We start from the raw sequence: 25,984 nt of genomic DNA on the forward strand, positions 1-25,984 counted from the left end.
AATGTAAATCATGATTAAATGACTTTTTTGTATAGCAGTATACAGTATAAGGACTGAAAGGGAACGCCCTTGTCAGAGTTTTCATCAAGCTTGGATTGAGTTTGATAAAGCCTTGATAAAAAATATTGATTAATTTACATTGAGTTTGAGTCCTTAGTGGTGAATTTCCACAACAAACTAAATATTTTTATCTGAGAAATTGCATTAGTATAAAATAATATAATTTTCAAAGAATTAGAGCATATAATATAGCTCAGTATTTGTATAATAGATTTTATAGTATTTCTTGCTTCATCAAGGGTGCTAATCATTTTGGATGTGACTGTATGTTATGTTTTATGTTGGACCCCAGGAAGAGTTGCAGCAGCTAATGGGGATCCTAATAAACTACACTAAACTAAACCATAATACTTCAAGACTAGCAAGCATATAGCTTTTCTAGTTTCACAATATTTTAATATAATTTCTATCAGCCATGGTTGGCCTATGCAAAAATCTCTCCATGATATCCACATTATTTACTTAATCTTCTTAGTTCCTGAAGGAACATGGGGCCTGATATCCAGATTATTCCTAATGACACATTTTTGTTTGCTGAGGCCAGTCTCGGCACCCAGAACCAAATGTTTAGAATAACAAGATGCACAATCCCCCTGCATTGGAGCATACAATTGCCAATGTTTCAAATTACATTTGTTGTTGTATATTGATCCACTAGGTTTACTGTTATATTGGATGACAATATTTGGCTGTTGATATTGACATATTGCTGACACAATGGGAAATAAATATGCTATTGGTGAGCTAATATGTTGCATTTTATCCATCAAAGCAGATATAGTTGAAGTCGGAAGTTTACATACACCTTAGCCAAATACATTTAAACTCAGTTTTTCACAATTCCTGACATTTAATCCTAGTAAAAATTCCCTGTTTTAGGTCAGTTAGGATCACCACTTTATTATAAGAATGTGAAATGTCAGAATAATAGTAGAGAGAATGATTTATTTCAGCTTTTATTTCTTTCACATTCCCAGTGGGTCAGAAGTTTACATACACGCAATTAGTATTTGGTAGCATTGCCTTTAAATTGTTTAACTTGGGTCAAACGTTTCGGGTAGCCTTCCACAAGCTTCCCACAATAAGTTGGGTGAATTTTGGCCCATTCCTCCTGACAGAGCTGGGTCAGGTTTGTAGGCCTCCTTGCTCGCACTCGTTTTTTCAGTTCTGCCCACACATTTTCTATAGGATTGAGGTCAGGGCTTTATGATGGCCACTCCAATACCTTGACTTTGTTGTCCTTAAGCCATTTTTCCACAACTTTGGAAGTATGCTTGGGGTCCATTTGTCCATTTGGAAGACCCATTTGCAACCAAGCTTTAACTTCCTGACTGATGTCTTGAGATGTTGCTTCAATATATCCACATCATTTTCCTTCCTCATGATGCCATCTATTTTGTGAAGAGCACCAGTCCCTCCTGCAGCAAAGCACCCCCACAGCATGATGCTGCCACCCCCGTGCTTCACGGTTGGGATGGTGTTCTTCGGCTTGCAAGCAACCCCCTTTTTCCTCCAAACATAACATTTTCACTTTTACGTTTTAGTCATTTAGCAGACGCTCTTATCCAGAGCGATTTACAGTTAGTGAGTGCATACATTTTTCTTGGGTTCATACTGGTCCCCCGTGGGAAACGAACCCACAACCCTGGCGTTGCAAATGCCATGCTCTACCAACTGAGCTACACGGGACTAACGATGGTCATTATGGCCAAACAGTTCTATTTTTGTTTAATCAGACCAGAGGACATTTCTCAAAAAAGTTCGATCTTTGACCCCATGTGCAGTTGCAAACCGTAGTCTGGCTTTTTTATGGCGGTTTTGGAGCAGTGGCTTCTTCCTTGCTGAGCGGCCTTTCAGGTTATGTCGATATAGGACTCGTTTTACTGTGGATATAGATACTTTTGTACCTGTTTCCTCCAGCATCTTCACAAGTTCCTTTGCTGTTGTTCTGGGATTGATTTGCACTTTTCGCACCAAAGTACGTTCATCTCTAGGAGACAGAACGCGTCTCCTTCCTGAGTGGTATGACGGCTGCGTGGTCCCATGGTGTTTATACTTGCGCAATATTGTTTGCACAGATGAACGAGGAACCTTGCGTTTGGAAATTGTCATGCACAAAGTAGATGTCCTAACCGACTTGCCAAAACTATAGTTTGTTAACATGAAATTTGTGGAGTGGTTGAAAAATGAGTTTTAATGACTCCAACCGAAGTGTATGTAAACTACCGACTTCAACTGTAGCTGTAGGCTATGGTGGCTTTTTCATTGCTAATGTCTAAATCGACAGGTGGACTAAATCAACAGGTTAGCCAGGCTAAACAGATATTTCTTCTCTCAAGTTTTCCTGCCAAATAGTCACAGCCAACAAGAGTTCCCGCCAACAAACTGCCTGAGAAATGTTGTTCGTCATTCTGACCATCCCATTGGTCAGAAGGCTGTGACTATTTGAGAACTTCTCTGCATTCATACACAGAGCTATGGATGCAAGGACTGGCCATCCATGATATAAAATGTACTGTATACTTTTAACCATGTTTTGAGGTTATACAGTGTTTATTTTAAATTGTTTACAAACATTGGAGTAAAACAAGCTTAGATTTGCGGTTCTGATGGGGTACAACAGTTGAACTAAGCTCATCATTTTGACACCTATGTTTTTTAGATTTAAAAAACAATACTTGTTCAAATAAATATTTTCCTCAGAAAAATTGTATTGGTATAAAATACATTATAGCATACATTATAGCTCAGTATTTATTATTCATTTTATACAGTATTTTTTGCTCATCTTTATCAAAGGTGCTAATACATTTCAGATGTGACTGTATTTGATGTGGACCCCAGTAAGAGTGGCTTCTGCATGTGCAGCAGCTAATGGGGATCTAATAAACTAAACCAAATAATAATACTTCAAGACTAGCAAGCATACACATTTTCTTTAGGAAATGTCCTTTTCTAGTTTCACTAGTTTCACTATCTTCATATTATTTATATCAGCCAAATCAAATCAAATCAAATTTTATTTGCCACATGCACCGAATACAACAGGTGTAGACCTTACAGTGAAATGCTTACTTACAAGCCCTTAACCAACAATGCAGTTTTAAGAAGAATAAGTGTTAAGAAAAAATAGATAAGTAAATAATAACAAATAACAAATAATTAAAGAGCAGCAGTAAAATAAAATAACAGTAGGGAGGCTATATACAGGGGGTACCGGTACAGAGTCAATGTGCGGGGGCACAGGTTAGTCGATGTAATTGAGGTAATATGTACATGTGGGTAGAGTTAAAGTGACTATGCATAGATAATAAACACAATGCAAATTGTCCGGGTAGCCATGATTAGCTGTTCAGGAGTCTTATGGCTTGGGGGTAGAAGCTGTTAAGAAGCCTTTTGGAACTATTCTTGGCGCTCCGGTACCGCTTGCAATGCGGTAGCAGAGAGAACAGTCTATGACTAGGGTGGCTGGAGTCTTTGACAATTTTTAGGGCCTTCCTCTGACACCATCTGGTATAGAGGTCCTGGATGGCAGGAAGCTTGGCCCCAGTGATGTACTGAGCCGTACGCACTACCCTCTGTAGTGCCTTGCGGCCGGAGGCCGAGCAGTTGCCATACCAGGCAGTGATGCAACCAGTCAGGATTCTCTCAATGGTGCAGCTGTAGAACTTTTGAGGATCTGAGGAACCATGCCTGTCTTGTTTTGTATGCTTTGTTCAAAAAAATAAAATGCAGGACGACAGGATATTTATAAACGTAGCTCTTTATTAACTAGCTATAACTGGCATGTCCATGTGTCTCTGGCCATGATCATCTTTAGAATGACCTCACCACCTGGGTGGTCTTAACCCATCATAGCACAGTATGATATGACAGTAGAATGCATCCAATTACAATTCAGTATGCTGACACATATGAATATTACACAATGCCAAATATTTTAAGTCTCCTGAGGGGGAATAGGCTTTGTCGTGCCCTCTTCACAACTGTCTTGGTGTGTTTGGACCATGATAGTTTGTTGGTGATGTGGACACCAAGGAACTTGAAGCTCTCAACCTGTTCCACTACAGCCCCGACGATTAGAATCGGGGTGTGCTCAGTCCACTTTTTTTTTTCCTGTAGTGGTCCACAATCATCTCCTTTGTCTTGATTACGTTGAGGTCTCTGACCTCCTCCCTATAGGCTGTCTCATCGTTGTCGGTGATCAGGCCTACCACTGTTGTGTCGTCGGCAACATTAATGATGGTGTTGGAGTTGTGCCTGGCCATGCAGTCATGGGTGAACAGGGAGTACAGGAGGGGACTGAGCACGCACCCCTGAGGGGCCCCCGTGTTGAGGATCAGCGTGGCAGATGTGTTGTTACCTACCTTTACCACCTGGGGGCATCCCGTCAGGAAGTCCAGGATCCAGTTGCAGAGGGAGGTGTTTAGTCCCAGGGTCCTTAGCTTAGTGATGAGCTTTGAGGGCATTGAGGGCATTATGGTGTTGAACACTGAGCTGTAGTCAATGAATAGCATTCTCATGTAGGTGTTCCTCTTGTCCAGGTGGGAAAGGGCAGTGTGGAGTGCAACAAAGATTGCGTTATCTGTGGATCTGTTGGGTCAGTATGCAAATTTCAGTGGGTCTAGGGTTTCTGGGATAATGGTGTTGATGTGAGCCATGACCAGCCTTTCAAAGCACTTCATGGCTACAGACGTGAGTGCTACGGGTCGGTAGTCATTTAGGCAGGTTATCTTAGTGTTCCTGGGCACAGGGACTATGCCATGGGCACAGGGACTATGCCATTGTTGGCCTATGCAAAACTCTCTCCATGATAGCCACATTATTGACTTACTCCTCTTCGTTCCTGGAGGAACATGGGGCCTGATATCCACATTATGGCATAACAACTGTTCACATTAACATGAGGCTAATCTCGGCACCCAGAACCAAATAACCTGTGGTGGAAAATTTACCCAGTTGTCATACTTGAGTAAAAGTAAAGATACCTTAATAGAAAATTACTCAAGTAAAAGTGAAAGTCACCCAGTAAAATACTACTTGAGTAAAAGTCTAAAAGTGTTTGGTTTTAAATATACTTAAGTATCAAAAGTAAAAGTACAAGTATAAATGATTTCAAATTCCTTATATAAAGCAAACCAGACAGCATAATTTTCTTGTTTTTATTTATTTACGGATAGCCAGGGCCATGCTCCAACACTCAAGACATCATTTACAAACGAAGCATGTGTTTAGTGAGTCCGCCAGATCAGAGGCAGTAGGGATGACCAGGGATAAGTGTGTGAATTAGACAATTTTCCTGTCATGCTAAGCATTCAAAATGTAACGAGTACTTTTGGGTGTCAGGGAAAATGTATGGAGTAAAAAATACATAATTTTCTTTATGAATGTAGTGAAGTAAAAGTACAAGTTGTCAAAAATATAAATAGTAAAGTAAATAGCCTGAGGTGTTTTCGTCATCATTCTGACAATCCCGTTGGTTGGTGGCTGTGACTATTTGAGAACTTCAGCGGAATTGGGAGGAAACGGAAACAATTTAGAAGGGAGTGACACAGGAGGGTGCATTTGGGTATATATAGCACAGTTTGTGCAACTTTCCTGACCATCACATCTGGAAGAGGGAAGTGAAGGGAGAATTTCGAAGTGCGGAGGAAGACCGGCTGTGTACCGAAGCTATGGCGATGGCTCTCAACTTACTTTTCCTTGTATTGATCACACTTTTCCATGTATTGATCACATCAGTGATTTTACAAACCGCGACATCGAGCACCTTCAAATCGTAAGTACGCTACAAAACATTTGATGTAGAATGCAGTAGATTAAACACACAATCAGCTATTTGTATTTACATGCCTGGCTGCATGCAACAGACTTCAAATTGAGGAATTAATTCCACTCAGTATTCTGCACGCTATGCACGTGCAGGGGTAGAATAGCCCACCTGAGCAATATCATTATTTTAGTTATAAACATATTACATATAATTGTATAACTGAATATCTGCTTGCAATTGTCTCCAATTGTGAATAATAATACAAACAAATATAGTGATAAGGCCACAGGACATCACTGTTACACATACAGTACCTCTCTTTCTCTTTGTGCATGTGAGGCTTTTCATATGTTATGAGACATGCTGGCAAATATTATTACAGATTTTGGGGTTGAAAATCCAACTTGTGATAGCTCTTATACAGTACATTCGGAAAGTATTCAGACCCCTTGACTTTTTCAAAATGTTGTTACATTACAGCCTTATTCTGAAATGGATTTTTGTTTTGTACAAAAAAATTACTCAATCTACACACCATAATGACAAAGCAAAACAGTTTTTTCTAGACATTTTTGCTACTTTATAAAAAATGTAAAACGGTTATCACATTTACATAAGTATTTAGACCCTTTACTCAGTACTTTGTTGAAGCACCTTTGGCAGCGATTACAGCTGCAAGTCTTCTTGGGTATGATGCTACAAGCTTGGCACACCTGTATTTGGGGAGTTCCATTCTGCTCTGCAGATCCTCTCAAGCTCTGTCAGGTTGGATGGGGAGCGTCGCTGCACAGCTATTTTCAGGTCTCTCCAGAGATGTTTGATCGGGTTCAAGTCCGGGCTCTGGCTGGGCCACTCAATGACTCGATATTGAGCTCAGGTGCATCCTGTTTCCATTGATCATCCTTGAGATGTTTCTACAACTTGATTGGAGTCCACCTGTGGTAAATTAAATTAGATTGATGGAAAAAAATATATTGAATCAATTTTAGAATAAGGCTGTAACGTAACAAAATGTGGAAAAGGTCAAGGGGTCTGAATACTTTGCGAGTGCACTGTATGTGCATCTGAGAGATGTTGACAGACACTGCCCCCTATTGATATGTTTTCCTTCAATGTCCCTCTGTTTAATCATCCCCAAGACATTTTATTTTATTTATTTCACCTTTATTTAACCAGGTAAGCCAGTTGAGAACAAGTTCTCATTTACAACTGCGACCTGGCCAAGATAAAGCAAAGCAGTGCGATAAAAACAACAACACAGAGTTACATATGGGGTAAAAAAACATAAAGTCAAAAAATACAACAGAAAAGATATATACAGTGTGTGCAAATGTAGCATGTTATGGAGGTAAGGCAATAAATAGGCTATAGTGCAAAATAATTACAATTAGTATTAACACTGGAATGCTAGATGTGCAAGAGATTATGTGCAAATAGAGATACTGGGGTGCAAAAGAGCAAAATAAATAACAATATAGGGATGAGGTAGTTGGGTGGGCTAATTTCAGATGGGCTGTGTACAGGTGCAGTGATCGGTAAGGTGCTCTGACAACTGATGCTTAAAGTTAGTGAGGGAGATAAGAGTCTCCAGCTTCAGAGATTTTTGCAATTCGTTCCAGTCATTGGCAGCAGAGAACTGGAAGGAATGGCGGCCAAAGGAGGTGTTGGCTTTGGGAATGACCAGTGAGATAAACCTGCTGGAGCGCAGACTACGGGTGGGTGCTGCTATGGTGACCAATGAGCTAAGATAAGGCGGGGATTTGCTTAGCAGTGATTTATAGATGGCCTGGAGCCAGTGGGTTTGACAACAAACATGTAGTGAGGACCAGCCAACAAGAGCGTACAGGTCACAGTGGTGGGTAGTGTATGGGGCTTTGGAGACAAAACGGATGGCACTGTGATAGACTACATCCAATTTGCTGAGTAGAGTGTTGGAGGCTATTTTGTAAATGACATCGCCGAAGTCAAGGATCGGTAGGATAGTCAGTTTTACGAGGGCATGTTTGGCAGCATGAGTGAAGGAGGCTTTGTTGCGAAATAGGAAGCCGATTCTAGATTTAACTTTGGATTGGAGATTCTTAATGTGAGTCTGGAAGGAGAGTTTACAGTCTAACCAGACACCTAGGTATTGTAGTTGTCCACATACTCTAGGTCAGACCCGTCGAGAGTGGTGATTCTAGTCGGTGGGCGGGTGCCAGCATCGTTCGATTGAAGAGCATGCATTTAGTTTTACTAGTGTTTAAGAGCAGTTGGAGGCTACTGAAGGAGTGTTGTATGGCATTGAAGCTCGTTTGGAGGTTTGTTAACAGTGTCCAATGAAGGGCCAGATGTATACAAAATGGTGTCGTCTGCGTAGAGGTGGATCTGAGAGTCACCAGCAGCAAGAGCGACATCATTGATATACACAGAGAAAAGAGTTGGCCCAAGAATTGAACCCTGTGGCACCCCCATAGAGACTGCCATAGGTCCAGACAACAGGCCCTCCGATTTGACACACTGAACTCTATCTGAGAAGTAGTTGGTGAACCAGGCGAGGCAGTCATTTGAGAAACCAAGGCTATTTAGTCTGCCAATAAGAATGCGGTGGTTGACAGAGTCGAAAGCCTTGGCTGACAGTCCATCAAAACAACTCATTGGTATCCACTCAAACACTCTCCAAAACAGAATCAATTGTGCCCTCCATTTCTCATTGGTTGGCCTCTGAGTGGGGCACATAGCCAGAGATGATTAAGGTAACTTTGTCCCCAACTTTAAAACATCAGTAGGCTAGAAAGGAACAAAGGGGCAGTTTGATGAGTACACTGCCACTTAAGTATTATTACCACAGCTGCATTCATGCTGACTCTTTCCCCTTTTAGGATTTACCTGGTGACGGTCAGCTCGGAGGTGGTAGGAGGGACCACAGAGAAACTTTGTGCTCAGGTCCAACAAGCCACAGAGCCTATGTTGTTGAATGTGTCAATGGAGATGGAGGATGGCAGCAGCACCATTCTACTGAAGGAAGCCGTAACACAGGACTTCTATCACTGCACCTCCTTCCAGGTCAACTGCAACTGTGCTGTGTTCAGCAGGCTACAACGTTGTGGAACGCTCTGATATAAATATATTATGTAGAACCAACATGCCTCTCTGACATGTAAAGAATCATGCCAGCTCTGTGTGACATTTGTAACTGCATATTTCCACAACGATGTGATCTATTATAGATCATGATCTTCTATAATACTATAGAAACTCCTGCAATGTTTGACTCTTCTGTACTGGTCATTCTCCATCATCTAAACAAAAGTTGTTCTTACTAGACTCAAGCTAGCTATGCGCATTCATTCAACAACACACATTCACTGCAGTCATTTATTCTGACTAGTTTGGTTGTAACTCAGTCATTACATTGACATTTTAGTCATTTAGCAGACGCTCTTATCCAGAGCGACTTACAGTTAGTGAATACATTTTTTTTTTTTTTTTTTTTTATACTGGCCCCCCGTGGGAATCGAACCCACAACCCTGGCGTTGCAAACGCCATGCTCTATCAACTGAGCTACATCCCTGCCGGCCATTCCCTCCCCTACCCTGGACGACGCTGGGCCAATTGTGCGCCGCCCATGAGTCTCCCGGTCACGGCCGGCTGCGACAGAGCAGAGTCATATTTTGTGGAATTCAACTTGGATTCCAGGCTGGGTGCTGTATGCAAAATGATCCAACCTATGAAGGGCAATAGCAGTTATTTTAATCATAACCTCAGCATAGCGAAGTATCTACCATTTAACAAAAAGCCCTCTGTTCAAGCTACTCAGTCAGGAGAGCCAAGCTTTGGTTAGGAGCTAGAGGATTGTAGAAGTTCTAACAAGCTTCCATTCTTCTGTTCTTCATGTTGTAGGTTCCCCCAGTGAAGGCTGACAGTGTGGCAACTGTCTATGTTAGCATCAAGGGGAGGAAGGAGGAGATGAGCAAAAACACCAAGATCCTTATCAAGCCCAAAAGATTCCTCACCATTTTCCAGACAGACAAACCAGTCTACAAACCTGGACAGACAGGTAGTTAGATAACATCTTTGATGAACACTGAAACTGACCCTTCTTGAGTTATTACTTGTAAATGTACTAAACTTTCCCTTTTCGTCTAATAATTATGTTCATGCAGACTTTACAGTATATTTGTGAGGCCATAAGCTTGAGGAAAGGTCATTACTGAAATGGATGATGGATATACTGTACACTGTATATAGACAGATGTTTCTACCGCTTTTCCAGTCAAGTTCCGAATCGTCTCGCTGGATGCCAGTTTCTTGTCATTCAATCAGATGGTAAGTTACTCTTTCAGTGTTGTTCAATAAAAATTAAGTTACTCTTTCAAAGCATTTTTAAGTGGGGTTGAACAGGACAGCCCCGTGTTAGTCAGCATTGTAACATTCTAGGGAGGTGGTGTGTAGTTTGGGAGAGGTTTACTGTAGTTGAGTAAAGAAGGGAAGTGATGGAGCAATGATTTCATCCTCTTGCAGTCCCAGTTTGATGATTCAATGGGGCAGTGTGGGTGAGACAGACCGTGTGTGTAGGTGGCTCAGCAAACGTGGTCAGAGGTCATTTTGCCTGGCTCTTTGATCAGAGCATCTGAATCAACAGGAGCGCCAGGCCTGCTCTGTACTGTAACTTTGTAGATAAAGATGCCTGCACTGTAGAAACTGTTTTGGAAAGTCATGAAATTAATGTTTTAAAGCCCTTTTCTGGCACCACAGTAGTTCCCTGTAGGCCTACTGTAAAAACTATTTTGGGACGTAATAAAAATAAAGTTGTAATGTTTTTTGGGGCCAAATGTTAATGCTGAATGTTTTGTTTCTAATTTCTAGTATCAAACAGTGGAGCTTCAGGTGAGACTCATTCAAATCCATTGCAATTAAAAACCAAAGCTGTATATAACATGAGCAATAATAATGACATGATCTCCCTTCAAAAAAATGTCCTGCCAATGTACTGATTCATGAATTGATACAATGCCTGTCTCTAAAACAAAAATAGCTTCCTTCAACCTATTATGAATCTGTATACAGGACCCCAACTCCAACCGCATTGCTCAGTGGTTGAACCAGTCAACAGTGAGTGGAATTCTGGACCTGTCCCACCCCATGTCCGCAGAGGCAATGCAAGGAAGTTACATCATCACTGCATGGAATGAGAAGGGAGAACAAACCTCCCAAAACTTTGACATCAAAGAATATGGTGATGAAATCTTCTCTCTGATTACTTTCAGGTTACATTGTGGTTACATTGTTATTACATGGTGATTACATGGTGGTTACGTTGTTTTTACATGGTGATTACATTGTGGTCTGTGATTTGTTTTTGGGTGTAGTCCAACAGACAATGAAGAAATAATATTGATATGTATTTTTCCAGTTTTGCCCAAATATGAGGTGAAAGTCCATCTTCCCCAAACAATAACTATTCTGGACAAAGAAGCAACACTGAGAGTTTGTGGAAAGTAAGTGAATAAGATGATAAAGCATAATAGACAGTAAGATGATAATGTAAACTGGGGAATTTTATTGACAGAATATTAAGACTTAATTTGTGTGTTGCATAGACCATACTTTATAGATACTGTCCCATGTTTGATACTTGCTCATGTTCAAAGTATTTCAATTTTTGCAACGCTTAATTGCTTTTCTTGAATTGTCATTCTTCTGGTGACTGTTTCCAGATACACTTATGGAAAACCAGTGGTGGGGTCTGTTACGGCGAAAGTTTGCAGAAATGCCATTCAATATCGTTGGTTATATGATTCTAGTAATATCTGCGAGTTGTATCTTATGAAAGTAAGTATTTTCTATTGTTACGCCAAATTCTTTGACGAAGAACACTCACTGTGGACAAAATGTTGAGGTTTATGGAAGCCTGTTTTTGTAGCCGAGCTAAGCTGACCTACAACTGTACTCATTCACCCTAGACCGACAAAACTGGTTGTGCAACCCAAATGATCGACTTGACCCAGTTCGGTCTACATGACTCTTTTGGGGACTTCGAAGTGGAGACTGAGATGGAGGAATACGGAACGGGTAGGAGAGAACTTTATCTTAAACGTAGAGGTGTTTACATGCTCAACTGTTGACCTCTGACCCTTGCCTGTGTTCTCTCCAGGAGTCATCCTTAAAGGTAGTGGCAAGGCAAGCTTCACCAATGTCATCATAACTGTTCGTTTTGAGGACGTGCCCCAAGCATATAAACCAGGAATTGCATACGAGGGGAAGGTGAGGACAAAATATATTAACAAATGCCTTTTTAATAACACTGCAGGGAAACTCATTGCTCAGAAAAATCTTTGTGAAAGAAGTTGTGATAAATGTTAACATATCATTTGGAGCATCTAAACCATGCTTTTGATGTCTTTTATGCGATGGGAGTGTACATTATTAGTATAGTTTATTGGATGTCTGCAGTCATCCTGTCCTGTGTTTTCAGATCAAAGTGACCGGTCCAGACTCTACTCCCGTTCCCAATGAGCCTGTGTATCTCTTCCTACACAACAGTGGCACATCTGAGAACTGGACTCTCACCACAGACAGCAATGGCATTGCTTCTTTCTCTCTAGACACCTCTTCGTGGAGTTCTGATTATATGTCTCTGTCGGTCAGTACTCACTCACTCACTCATGTTTTACTCTATTAAATATTTAATTATAAATTATTTACTGTAAATATTCAATTGTTTGTTCTGACAGAGATCATTAATTTATCATTTTGTATTCTCCAAGGTCACTACAATTTCTTATTTTTCATATATTTTTTTGTATTTCTTGAACCAGGCTCGTTATCAAAAGGTTGAGGAGGATTATCTGTACGAGCAGGGTGTGCGTAGACCAGAATATTCATCCGCTTACCATTTCGCATGGAAATTCTATTCCAAGAGCAAGAGCTTTGTGAAGATAATGCAGGGCGAAGGGAAGTTCTCCTGTGAGAAGGACGGGATTGTTCTTGCTCGCTACATCATCCAAGGGGAGGAGCTGATAAAGGGACAGACGACCCTGGACTTTTTCTATCTGGTAAGGTTAAAGGGATGTTCCACTCAAAATACAACCTAACATTATTTTTTTGTCGAGTCCACCAGAAAGTTTGGGGATATTTATTTATTTATTTATTTTACATACTTCGGTATTTGATTGTCATTTTGTGTTTTGTCTGGAAATATTTTAAGAATGGCTTTGGAAAACCATACAGTACTTGACTTCCAGTTGAATATTTCATCATGGGTTATACACAGTAAGATATCACTTTAGTAATGCATTAACTTCAAGATATTTGCCAGCAGATCTCCAGGTTTTGGCCAATGTTCCAATCTCCCTGGTTCGTTCACTGGTTATTAATGTTGATGCTGCAACCTGGCTGTCTCTTATGTCCCAGGTTATATCTAGAGGCAGCATTCAGCAGCATGGCCGTCTTCCTGTGACCGTTAAAGAAGGAAAAGGTAAATAAATTGGTCTTGGATTCTCCCGACTGCTTCCTGACATTTATATTTAGGACTTCTTAGAACCCCACTTGATTAGAGAACATATCTCCTCGAAAGGCCTAATGGCATTAAACTGGCATGGGATAAATCTGTCACGACTGGATTAAATCATCCAGATTACATCTTCAATACAAGCTCTTACTTCACAGCGCACAGTATATTTCAATTTCATAGACTAGTCACAGAACACTGTCTGTATTGGATGCTCGGTGGCTTACGGTGAGCTAATGTCCATCCCTTTGTCTGTCTCTCATTTCAGTTAATCAAGGGGAGCTGACGCTCTCGCTGCAGCGGATGCCTGAGCTGACCCCTTTTGCCCAGGTGGTGGTGTACACCGTGTTGCCTGATGGGGAGGCAGTAGCAGACAGCCGAGACTTCCCCATTCACCTCTGCCTGAAAAACCAGGTAGGCAACTAGGCGTCTTTCGCCAGCTACATGAAATGTCAAAATGTGATCTATCGGGGCAACATGCACTACGGTAGATTTCCAAAATGACTTCGCATCAGACTATGATATGAAATCCTTCACCTGCACCTGGATCATCACAAATCTGTTTTCTATCTAGATGTGGTCAGTAGTTGTGTGGTTGTGGTCAGATGAGAGGCCAGTGTTGTGGTAAGCAGTTGTGGTCAGAGGTTGTATGGTTGTTGTCAGTGGTTGTGGTCACTGGATGTGGTCAGAAGTTGTATGGTTGTGGTCAGCAGTTATGTTTTTGGTCACTAGATGTGGTCAGCAGTAGTGTGGATGTGGTCAGAAGATGAGAGGTCAGAATTTGTGTTGTGGTCACTAGATGTGGTAAGCAGTTGTGTGGTTGTGGTCAGAGGTTGTTGTCAGATGTGTGGTTGTTGTCAGTAGTTGTGTTTGTGGTCACTAGATGTGGTAAGCAGTTGTGGTCACTAGATCTGGTCAGTTGTTGTGGTCAGTAGTAGTGTGGTTGAGGTCAGAAGTTGAGTTGTCAGCAGTTTAGTTGTGTGGTCAGCAGTTGTGTGGTTGTGGTCACTAGATATGGTAAGCAGTTTTGTTGTTGCGGTCAGAAGTTGTGTGGTTGTGGTCAGTATTTGTGTGGTTGTGGTCAGTAATTGTGGTCCCTCTCTTCACCTTCATTTCTTTTTGCCCTTTGTCTGTGAGTACCCATAGCAACGGCTCAGTTTGGGCTCCTCCATGATGACACATAGAGCTGTTAGTAGACCTCAGCATGCCACTTTTCGTCACTGACAAACAGCTGTAACTTTTTATTGGTAGAAGCTATTCCTAATCTGCTCTTTCCAGTCAGAGGGGTACAGCCCACCCTTCTCTTTAGAGACAGGCAAACTAGCGTTGCATGGCAACACTGCTGCCTTTTTGGCTAAAGCAAGAGAAACATGCTAGCATACAGTAAGTTTGTGCATTAATATGAACTAAATACTGCACTCTGACCCACACAACGTCTTTGCTAGATTCCTGATAGTGTTAGACAAAGCAAGGAAAGTAAACTCAAAACGTTATGTAGTTTTATTGCAATTTGCAGATGTTGGTAAATCATGAATCTGCTAGCTTCTGACATGATTTAATGCAGCTAGAAAGAGAGCAGTTGATGGGTTACTAAAACAGCTCTATCTAGGGATTGGTAGACACTAGTTCTAATCCGTTTAAGGATTTCCAGGAATATTTTTGTCTAACTTGTTGGGTTTGTGGTCAAAATGGCAGTAGATTGGAAAAAGTTGGAGGAAAATGTTGTAATGCAGTTACTAAAACAGCTGTACCGTAAGCTCCGTAGTGAATATTATGGTTCTGCGAACATATATGAATCACAGAGAAGTAGTCAAAGATTCCATATGCTCTAACCTTTTGTCTAACTTGTTGGGGTAGTGGTCAAAACGGCAGCAGTTTGCAAATAAGTTACAGAAAATGTTGTTGATGCGGTTACTTAAACAGCTAACTTTTTACCAGAATATTATTTTGTGTTCAAATGCCAGATTTGAGTAGCAGAGAATATCGAATATCTAAGCTTTTGCTGCGCAAGCCCCACAATGATATACTTCTGCCAGGTAAGCCTACTTTGCAGTTAACATTTAATTGAGAAAGTTTTGGGGGGAAATATTTCTGCCAACCCACAAGACCGTTATCACATCAACTGGCTACACACAGAGTGATAGACAAACGCGCGCACCACAGACAGATGGGATAATATGAATGGAAGTTAATTGGCAGACATTGTGTTAGGTTTGGCTTTTTAAGCCAATAGTGGCTAACCAGGGCTGGGATGTCAATGTTGCGTTGATTTAGATAGTAGCTGAGAGCTTGCGGTGTCTGATACTTGTGAGATTTGTTTGACAGTTTGCGGTGGAACACATGAAAATTGCATGTACTTTCAGAATTGTTTGGCGAGCTACTGGTAGCTCGCGATCGACCTGTTAGACCCCTGCTCTACACAGTACAAGCATTATTATGTTGTGGGCTCTGTTCCAATATTCACACCAGTATGCTACTGTACTTGAAATGAACCAATGTGTTGGACATGTATTCTAAGTGGTATGCTAGTATAGCTCCCGAGTATGTGTCACGCCCTGACCTATGGGACTCTAGTATGTTGAGTCAGGGTGTGGAGTTCTGTTATTTCTATGTTCTCATTCTAGGTTGTGTGTTTCTATGTTTGGCCGGGTGTGATTCCCAATCAGAGGCAGCTGTCGCTCGTTGTCTCTGATTGGGGATCATACTTAAGTAGCCTGTTGGCAATCAGTTGTTGTGGGATCTTGTTCCGTGTATAGGCTTGTATGGTGTTTAGGCTGAGGACTTCACGTTACGTTGTTTTTGTTCGTGTGTTTATTTTATAAAATAAACATGTATGCATTTCACGCGGCGCCTTGGTCTGACCCGTCCTTCAACGTCTGTGACAGTATGGGCTCCCGAGTGGCGCAGTGGTCTAAGACACTGCATCTCAGTGCTTGAGGCGTCACTACAGACCCCCTGGTTCGATTCCAGGCTGTATCACAACCGGCCGTGATTGGGAGTCCCATAGGGCGGCGCACAATTGGCCCAGCGTCGTCCGGGTTTGGCTGGTGTAGGCCGTCATTGTAAATAAGAATTTGTTCTTAACTGACTTGCCTAGTTAACGTAATTTTCGGACTATAAGCCGCGCCTTTTTTCCCATTTTTCGACCCTGCGGCTTTTATAACGGTGCGGCTAATCTATGGATTTTTACAGCTAACGGCCACTAGAAGACCTCCTAAATCTATGGATTTTACAGGTTACAGTCCACCAACTTTAACTCTATGGGCTCTATGACCGGTCCGCGCCCCCCACCTTTAAGCGGCGGGCTCCAGCAGGAAAAGCTGGAGGCCGGAAAAGAGTGAGACAGGTAGCGCGCAAAAGTAAAAGTGGAACCGAGAGTGGTACGAGAGACAGAACGAGAGCAAGACAGACAGACATTACGAGAGCGAGACAGTTTGTCTCTTTCCCGACAATCCCCTCTGTGCACGAACCCTTACATATGGTAATTAAACAATAAAACACCTGCGGCTTATAGTCCAGTGCGGCTTATATGTACACATCATTCAATTTAGCTGCTGCGGCTTATACTCCGGTTCGCCTTATAGTGCAGAAAATACGGTTTAAAAAAAAATAGATATATTTAAACTTTCTGAAATGAAGCAATGTGTTGGACATGTATTCTAAGTGGTATGCTAGTATAGATATATTTAAACATAGCTGTGGTGTCTCCCTCTTTTCTCCTCTCCAGGTGTCCCTGACGTTCTCGGCCCTCCAGGAGTTGCCAGGGGAGAAGACCTCTCTGAGCCTCCAGGCCCACCCAGGGTCTCTGTGTTCTCTCAGGGCCATTGACCAGAGTGTGCTGCTGCTACAGCCTGAACAGGAGCTCAGCCTAGACTCTGTACGTTCTCCATGGCTGCGTCCCAAATGGCACCCTATTGACCAGGGCCTCAAAGGGTTCTGGTCAAAAGTAATGCACTATATACGGAATAGGGTGCCATTTGGGACAGGACACAGCCTCTCACATTCACTTACTCACCACACTAAGCTGAAGCCTAACCATGATCACACACATCCTCCTTTGGCATTGTTTTTGTGCACCCATGTATTTCAAGATGGGATTCGGCTCACTTTCAGCTTCCTCTAAACATTTATTAACCACTGTCTGATACTTAAAAGTTTTTTTTTACTTTTGGGACTATTCCATTGGTTCTCTCAAGCTAAATCGAGAGCAGATCAAGTATTTGCTATATGTATTTAACACTGGTGTTATCATATGCACTCACCTTGTACTGACCCTGTAACCTCTGACCACTTTCTGACCGTGTCAAGATGCTGTGGATTATAAAGTCAGTATTACTAGAGGTATATTACTTCTCTCTCTGCAGGTCTTCAGTCAGCTGCCTGTTCAGAAGTTGTCTGGATATTCATACAGAGTAGAAGACTTTGACCCCTACCCATGCCTTCAATATCCTCCAATCATTGAAGAGGAGATGATGCTCCTTTCACTCGTACCTGAACCGGCCGAGGAGTTTGTAGCACCACCCGTACCTGATTGGGAAAAACGCTCATTCTGGTTTGGCCCCAACAACGACAAAAGCGACGCCTACAGCATCTTTAAAGTAAGAGGCACAAATACGTTTGCAGTTATTCTTGTCTGTTTGGACTATAGAAAATGTATAAATAGTATGTAAGAGACTGTCTAAAATGAATTAAAATCGAATGCAGTCTATGAAGTGATTTTTCAGAAGTAAGTAAAAAGACTTTTATATATATATATATATATATATATATACAGTATCTACAAAAATGTTTGGGTTTTAATTTATTCAACTAATACCCACATAATTGAGCAAAACTGAAATTACAGGTATGATATGGCCTTTACTCCCTGACACTGTTTGATTTTCTGTACTTTCATTTTAGGAAGTTGGAATCAAGATCCTGACCAACTCTGACGTGAGAGAACCTTACGACTGTAACGCACTCTTTGCAATGAAACAAAATGGTATGATCGAAGCGGGTAGGTATTATATGGAGCCCCATGTATAGAGTCATTGAACGCTGGTCACCTCATTCTGTTTATATACTGTTTACTCACTGTGTATGATAATACTGTATTCTCGACATACAGTGGGGAGAACAAGTATTTGATACAGTGCCGATTTTGCAGGTTTTCCTACTTACAAAGCATGTCGAGGTCTGTCATTTTTATCATAGGTACACTTCAACTGTGAGAGACGGAATCTAAAACAAAAATCCAGAAAATCACATTGTATGATTTTTAAGTAATTAATTTGCATTTTATTGCATGACATAAGTATTTGATACATCAGAAAAGCATAACTTAATATTTGGTACAGAAACCTTTGTTTGCAATTACAGAGATCATACGTTTCCTGTAGGTCTTGACCAGGTTTGCACACACTGCAGCAGGGATTTTGGCCCACTCCTCCATACAGACCTTCTCCAGATCCTTCAGGTTTCGGGGCTGTCGCTGGGCAATACGGACTTTCAGCTCCCTCCAAAGATTTTCTATTGGGTTCAGGTCTGGAGAGTGGCTAGGCCACTCCAGGACCTTGAGATGCTTCTTACGGAGCCACTCCTTAGTTGCCCTGGCTGTGTGTTTCGGGTCGTTGTCATGCTGGAAGACCCAGCCACGACCCATCTTCAATGCTCTTACTGAGGGAAGGAGGTTGTTGGCCAAGATCTCGCGATACATGGCCCCATCCATCCTCCCCTCAATACGGTGCAGTCGTCCTGTCCCCTTTGCAGAAAAGCATCCCCAAAGAATGATGTTTCCACCTCCATGCTTCACGGTTGGGATGGTGTTCTTGGGGTTGTACTCATCCTTCTTCTTCCTCCAAACACGGCGAGTGGAGTTTAGACCAAAAAGCGCTATTTGTCTCATCAGACCACATGACCTTCTCCCATTCCTCCTCTGGATCATCCAGATGGTCATTGGCAAACTTCAGATGGGCCTGGACATGCGCTGGCTTGAGCAGGGGAACCTTGCGTGCGCTGCAGGATTTTAATCCATGACGGCGTAGTGTGTTACTAATGGTTTTCTTTGAGACTGTGGTCCCAGCTCTCTTCAGGTCATTGACCAGGTCCTGCCGTGTAGTTCTGGGCTGACCTTCCTCATGATCATTGATGCCCCACGAGGTGAGATCTTGCATGGAGCCCCAGACCGAGGGTGATTGACCGTCATCTTGAACTTCTTCCATTTTCTAATAATTGCGCCAACAGTTGTTGCCTTCTCACCAATTGCTGCTTGCCTATTGTCCTGTAGCCCATCCCAGCCTTGTGCAGGTCTACAATTTTATCCCTGATGTCCTTACACAGCTCTCTGGTCTTGGCCATTGTGGAGAGCTTGGAGTCTGTTTGATTGAGTGTGTGGACAGGTGTCTTTTATACAGGTAACGAGTTCAAACAGGTGCAGTTAATACAGGTAATAGGTGGAGAACAGGAGGGCTTCTTAAAGAAAAACTAACAGGTCTGTGAGAGCCGGAATTCTTACTGGTTGGTAGGTGATCAAATACGTATGTCATGCAATAAAATGCAAATTGATTACTTAAAAATCATACAATGTGATTTTCTGGATTTTTGTTTTAGATTCCGTCTCTCACAGTTGAAGTGTACCTATGATAAAAATTACAAAACCTGCAAAATCGGCAGTGTATCAAATACTTGTTCTCCCCACTGTAGCTCATCCTAATATAGCTACTACTGTACATACCATTTTCTTTTCCAAATTGTATTCGGTCTATACACACCACATATTTTATATTCTCACTCTAATATCTACTTGGATTGTTAGTTCTTTTTTTTTATTGTGCGTCTATTGTTGGCGCTAGTAACACAAACATTTTGCTGCACCTGCCATAATACCCGCACATTTTACATTTACATTTTAGTCATTTAGCAGACGCTCTTATCCAGAGCGACTTACAGTTAGTGAGTGCATACATGATCATTTTTTATATATATATATATTTTTTACTGGCCCCCCGTGGGAATCGAACCCACAACCCTGGCGTTGCAAACGCCATGCTCAACCAACTGCGCTACATCCCTTCTGTGTACGTGACCAATAAACGTATTTGATATGCTAATGTATAAACCTTTCTAGTCTCAACCTAATGAAGGATTGGTTTCTATTTACAGTTCGTCCCATGAACATGATGCCAAATGGGCATATGACATCAGCCCCTGGAGCCGCTGACGGGACTAAGGAGACTGTCCGCACATACTTCCCTGAGACCTGGATCTGGGACCTGGTTCCTGTGGGGTAAGCATTGTAACATACACCGTATTTGTAGTCCAACACATCCCTTTTCATGGGGTGCTGGGCTGAAAATGCCTACTAATATGGCAATACTGAAACTACAGGCATGTTTTTGTTCTAGCGGTTGATTTTTAAGGGGGAAAGAACGGTTTAAAACAATAATTTAAAAAATCACCTAGTCCTCTATTGAACTGACCATAAATCATGTGTTCCAATGTTAATATATATTTGGTGTTTTTATTGCACCCTTTTCAACACCACCAGAGATACAGGAAAAGTGAATGTTGAGAAGACTGTTCCAGACACCATCACTAAGTGGGCTGCAGGGGCGTTCTGTACTTCCCCAGTGGGTTTTGGCCTGGCTCCCAACACTGGCCTCACTGCCTTCCAACCCTTCTTTGTGAGCCTGACACTGCCCTACTCTGTCATCCGGGGGGAGGTGTTCACACTCAAGGCCACAGTGTTCAACTACCTCTCCAAGTGTATCATGGTAAGCCCTCCCAGTATTGTCTCTTTCTTTACCTCTCTAGTCCCACTTCATTTGGATAGTCCCTGTAGACAATCTGTAGATGCTCTGATGTTTTAAGGACGAGAGAAGAGCGGACGCATGGATCTAGGAAAGACTTGAGATTGACCCCATGTGTTTCTCCTAGGTGAAGGTGACTCTAGCTGAGTCGGACCAGTTCACAGCCAGGCCATGTGAAGGCTGCCAGTACACCCTGTGTCTGTGTGCTGAGGAGAGCAGGACCTTCAAGTGGATCCTCACCCCAACTGCTCTGGGTGAGCCATACAGTACTCTGTCAATCTATCACAAGGCTCTTGCAATAGACTCCACATTTACTCCCAACACCTTGGCCCTAGCCCCCTACCCTTTGATGTTTGCAGATTTGTAAGGTGTAAGAAATATGGTAGAAGCTCCACCATTACACTGCTTATACCCATCCACACCTTTCATATATGCAAAGAGTTAGGGCCAAAGGAGAGTAGGGAGTAAATTGAAAGCAGTGATTCTCCTGTAGTGCCTTAAGACAGGGTTGTTGACTTCACACAGCTGAAATTTAAGCAAATAAATATTTCTGATACACATGGCTCAAATAAATTCCTTGTATATATCCTAGCCCTGTAAAGAAATGTTGACAATCGCTTGTACTAACAAGTCAAGAGGGATATCTGATGAGATGCTCAGAAAGATCTCCCTCGGGGGTATCCGTGGTTATCGGAGAAAGGGAGGGAGGAAACATGGGAAGGGAGGAGGGAGGGAGGGAACAGTTGAGCCAGGGTACATGAGTGACTGAGAGGAGAGGCTATAGGAAGGGAGGGTAAGAGGGAGCAAGCTGAGGGAGGGGCAGGTTAATGGGTGACTGGTCTAGACTTGCATGTTTATGTCTCTCTGGCCTGAACTATAGGGGAGGTGAGTGTGAAAGTGAGCGCTGAGGCGTTGAAGACTGAGGAGCTCTGCGGCAACGAGGTGGCCACAGTGCCAGAGAAAGGACACATTGACACCATTGTGCAAACACTGCTGGTGGAGGTGAGTGTCTGTCCTGTATGCCAAGTCCACTGTTCTTTCTTCCACATTGATGCAATGAGATCAGGGTTTTCAGTAACACTAGGGCAAGGGTAAATACAGTAGAATTTATATCCCCTGATATTGTTTGGTATTTTGATGAGAGGAGACAACATGGTTTGGTGTTCTAAGCCCAAATGCAGTTAGACACCAGCTCAAGCATAATAAATATTTTTTGAATAAAGATTACATTTGGGAATGTGCATAGCTTTTCCATTAATTTTGAATTGAGACGTATAGCTGGACTGACACAACAGATGGCCTGGGACATGGATTTATCTTAACATTAGTCTACTTTTCAGGTCTAAAACGTTTCACCTTTAAATGGTTACCATATGAATTCAATGCTAGACTTAACTTTAGTTGTCCTCATTAGATTGTGTTTTATTTTGGTGATGTTTTTCCTGAAAGCCAGTGGTCAGTCTTTTTTCTCAATGTCACTTTCCCTCTATCAGGCCGAGGGAACCCAGGAGACGGTCAGCCACAACGCTCTGCTCTGCCCTGCAGGTAATCTCCTGACCTCTATCAGTCATACTTTCTCATAATTACCCCGATGATTAAGTTGTTTTGGTTTAGATTACATATATGTTTTAAGTGGTTATAACGGTTCTCAAGTAACTCAGTCTGCCTCGTTTATCTGTCTCCTGTCACCAGAGGGCCCAGTGGAGAAGGACATCTCTCTGAAGCTGCCTGAGGTGTTTGTGGAGGGCTCTGCCAAGGCCTCCCTTTCAGTACTGGGTGAGAATACTCCATCTGTTTTGCTGAGTTTTATAACCTCAGGATATGTTTTCCATTTTGGTGCAGATGAAGTGTAGGCAAGGATTGTTCATCCCTCTATTCATGACAAGGGAAGTGTATATTCAACCTGCAGATCTATGATTGCCTTAAGGTTATGGGATCTGAAACCGGGATCTGCTGGTCAAATAACCACTGCCATTGACTAGATGCCAATGATTGATTGTCTCAATGGTTGGTCTCTTTTTCACCAGGCGACCTGATGGGTCGGGCCATGAAGAACCTTGACAGCCTGTTGCAGATGCCCTATGGCTGTGGAGAGCAGAACATGGTGCTGTTTGCTCCCAACATCTACATCCTCAACTACCTGCAGAGCACCAGGCAGCTCACCATGGAGATCCAGACCAGGGCCACAGGCTTCCTAGAGAGTGGTGAGTGAGCTGGGTCTGGTTCAGTAAGGCACAACATGGCCAAACTGTTTTAAAACGTGTTGCAACGGAAATCTATAACAAGCATTTATTTTCAGTTACAGCCTACACTCTCCATTTTACTCAATGCAATTTGTTTAAATTTCTCCACTGGACACAACCCTGGTGAAATAAGACTGCTATGCATTGCGGAGACTACTGCTTAATGGAACACATAGCATGCACTGGGATATGACAAGATCATTTGCAGTAAGCGTTGTACTTTTTTTTTTATGAGCTGTGATTGAACAGGAGTCTGCGAAGATGAACACTGTCTGACAGTTTATTCTGTCTGATAATTTCTGTGTGCATCTCACCTCTGACTAGCAACAACCTGTTGTCTATATTTGGCACTGAACCAGTTAACTGCACCTTGCACATACAATAGAAGTCCCTAGAAGGAGAGTGTTTGTTCATTTGGCCATTTGTGTTGCAGGCTACCAGAGAGAGCTCAACTACAAGCATGACGATGGCTCCTACAGTGCCTTTGGGCAGAGCGATGAGTCTGGAAACACCTGGTCAGTTTAATTGAAGTCCACACAGTCATAATACCTTATCTTAGATTATTCCACAATTGAGATTTTTAGTTTTTTAAGTCACTCTTGAAAATGACATTCGATTAAGGGTGCAGTATGTAATCAAGGTAGGAATGTGATCGTCTCTAATCCATATTAGTATGGTGACGTGACTTTCATTAACAGGGTGACTGTTATTTAACGAATCAACTAACTGTTTAATTTTCACTTTAATCATTTAACAATTAACTCATTAGGAATTTGGGGCACCACGGAATAAGTTGTTTAACGAGTTACCATCTCCCGAATTAAACTCTTAGAAGATATATGTTATATCGATAACAGTCACTTATTAAATAATTACCTCTTATCAGTCTCATTCTGAACGTCGCATAATCTTTGAACCTGCAAGAACCCTAACCTTATTGATAAATCAGCAATACACAAATTGGCTTAATTATTTACTAACTAAATAATAACACAATACAAACACACATAGGTTATTGATTACTAAAGTACCGTATTTTCCGCACTATAAGGCGCACCGGATTATAAGGCGCACCTTCAATGAATGGCCTATTTTAGAACTGTTTTCATATATAGGGCGCACCGGATTATAAGGCGCATAGATTAGAAGATACTGCAGTCAAACGTTTGACTGGGGTTGCGTTATGCATCCACTAGATGGAGCTGTGCTAAAGGGAATGTCAACAAAACAGTCAGATAAAGTCAAACTTTATTAAGCGTTCTGACAACAATTTTGGGGTCTTTATATACACACACAAGTGGTGTGGGACTGTGAGTAAGCACAGTACCGGTGTTTACTGACTACGGTAGCCGTAATGCTGCAAGCGGTGCGGCTTTGTAGTTTACCAGTCGTACTGAAACATTTCATTATTATAAAATTGGTTTTATTGGTTTTTCATACTGAAACATTTTGACAGAGTGCCTTGAGCGCCGTGTACAACCAGTATGGATCAACCAATTAACCAATTGATCCATATATAAGGCGCTCCGGATTATAAGGCGCACTGTCGTTTTTTGAGAAAATTAAAGGCTTTTAAGTGCGCCTTATAGTGCGGAAAATACGGTAATACAATGAAAACAGGTCCCTAGTGGACTGAATTAACAATAGCATGAACACTTGGAAGGGAGAGACAGAGATTCAAACTATCGTTGTTACTTTGGAAACTAAGCTCACGGAAATGCAAATGCTTAGAACCCTAATCACAGCTCACCGCTCATTCGGATTAGAAACACAACATGTATTTACGTGTAGCTGTCCTCGATAGTTGAGTTGATGATGTAGGACTCTGGTTTGCCCACCAGAGATCCCATTGTCCTTGGTAGTTTCTGGTCGTAGTGGTCGTTAGACTGGATACTTCAGCGTACCCTGTAGTTTGTAGAGTTGATCTGTTCGAATAGATACTTCAGATGTACCAACGGTTGTCTGAGAGGGATTGTCCTTCCCAACTCGTATATTTTAGTAAAGGTTCTCTGGACGACTATACATGCCAGCTGCAGACTGGTATTGATAAGGTCTAGTGCATTGTCTTCACCTCGTGTAGAGGTTCAGAGTTTCACCATTTTGTAACGTTTAGCTCATGCGTCATGTCTTCTTGGCCTAGACCAGGAAGCGTGAAGCTGAAGCTACACTGTTTAAAATGGTTAATGTTAATTCAACCATTTGCAACATCCGGTTTACACCGTAGTCTGCTTGGTCTGAGGTGAATTTCGTCACAAGGGGTTTTATACTTGAGTAGAAAAGGGGGCGTTTCATCATGTTTGTGCTCATCTGGGCGTGGCCACTGACTGAGAACAAATCAATATGGAAAACAATCATCTCAGCTAGAATGCTAAAATCACATTTATCTTCACAAAAGTATTATTATACTTAATCATTTAGTTTTATACAACAATTAGATGCAAACCTCATAACTGGGAAGTGTACACCCCCAGAGATAGTTATGTTGTTCCACCGTCTTTAATGACATTACAACATAGTAACGAATTTGACATGATTGTTCTTTAAGTCCCCACTGACCATTTCCCACATTCTTTGAAGTAGGAATATTGTTTCATTATCCACTTTTGGATGTTGGAGTCTTGGCAGGAA

At 41.9% G+C, this 25,984-nt stretch overlaps 1 protein-coding gene across 1 annotated transcript in view; it reads left to right on the top strand.

Annotated features, from left to right (window-relative positions):
• Positions 1 to 5,735: 5,735 nt before the first annotated feature.
• Positions 5,736 to 25,984, top strand: part of LOC311105769 (alpha-2-macroglobulin-like) — a gene marked incomplete at its 5' end in the record, with an annotated part of 33,718 nt that continues 13,469 nt past the window's right edge. The window contains 25 exons of the mRNA XM_084147974.1: positions 5,736 to 5,839; positions 8,692 to 8,875; positions 9,714 to 9,870; positions 10,087 to 10,139; positions 10,680 to 10,700; positions 10,881 to 11,049; positions 11,227 to 11,311; positions 11,531 to 11,645; positions 11,777 to 11,885; positions 11,968 to 12,077; positions 12,289 to 12,456; positions 12,632 to 12,868; positions 13,227 to 13,290; positions 13,592 to 13,737; positions 17,051 to 17,200; positions 17,688 to 17,921; positions 18,226 to 18,322; positions 20,467 to 20,590; positions 20,852 to 21,077; positions 21,241 to 21,367; positions 21,994 to 22,115; positions 22,607 to 22,658; positions 22,806 to 22,889; positions 23,141 to 23,317; positions 23,790 to 23,871. Coding sequence (XP_084004100.1) covers positions 5,736 to 5,839; positions 8,692 to 8,875; positions 9,714 to 9,870; positions 10,087 to 10,139; positions 10,680 to 10,700; positions 10,881 to 11,049; positions 11,227 to 11,311; positions 11,531 to 11,645; positions 11,777 to 11,885; positions 11,968 to 12,077; positions 12,289 to 12,456; positions 12,632 to 12,868; positions 13,227 to 13,290; positions 13,592 to 13,737; positions 17,051 to 17,200; positions 17,688 to 17,921; positions 18,226 to 18,322; positions 20,467 to 20,590; positions 20,852 to 21,077; positions 21,241 to 21,367; positions 21,994 to 22,115; positions 22,607 to 22,658; positions 22,806 to 22,889; positions 23,141 to 23,317; positions 23,790 to 23,871 — 3,197 coding nt within the window. The remainder of the gene's footprint in view (positions 5,840 to 8,691; positions 8,876 to 9,713; positions 9,871 to 10,086; positions 10,140 to 10,679; positions 10,701 to 10,880; positions 11,050 to 11,226; positions 11,312 to 11,530; positions 11,646 to 11,776; positions 11,886 to 11,967; positions 12,078 to 12,288; positions 12,457 to 12,631; positions 12,869 to 13,226; positions 13,291 to 13,591; positions 13,738 to 17,050; positions 17,201 to 17,687; positions 17,922 to 18,225; positions 18,323 to 20,466; positions 20,591 to 20,851; positions 21,078 to 21,240; positions 21,368 to 21,993; positions 22,116 to 22,606; positions 22,659 to 22,805; positions 22,890 to 23,140; positions 23,318 to 23,789; positions 23,872 to 25,984) is intronic.

This window comes from Coregonus lavaretus, assembly GCF_964263955.1.
Source record: "Coregonus lavaretus genome assembly, chromosome: 30".
Taxonomy (NCBI): Eukaryota; Metazoa; Chordata; class Actinopteri; order Salmoniformes; family Salmonidae; genus Coregonus; species Coregonus lavaretus.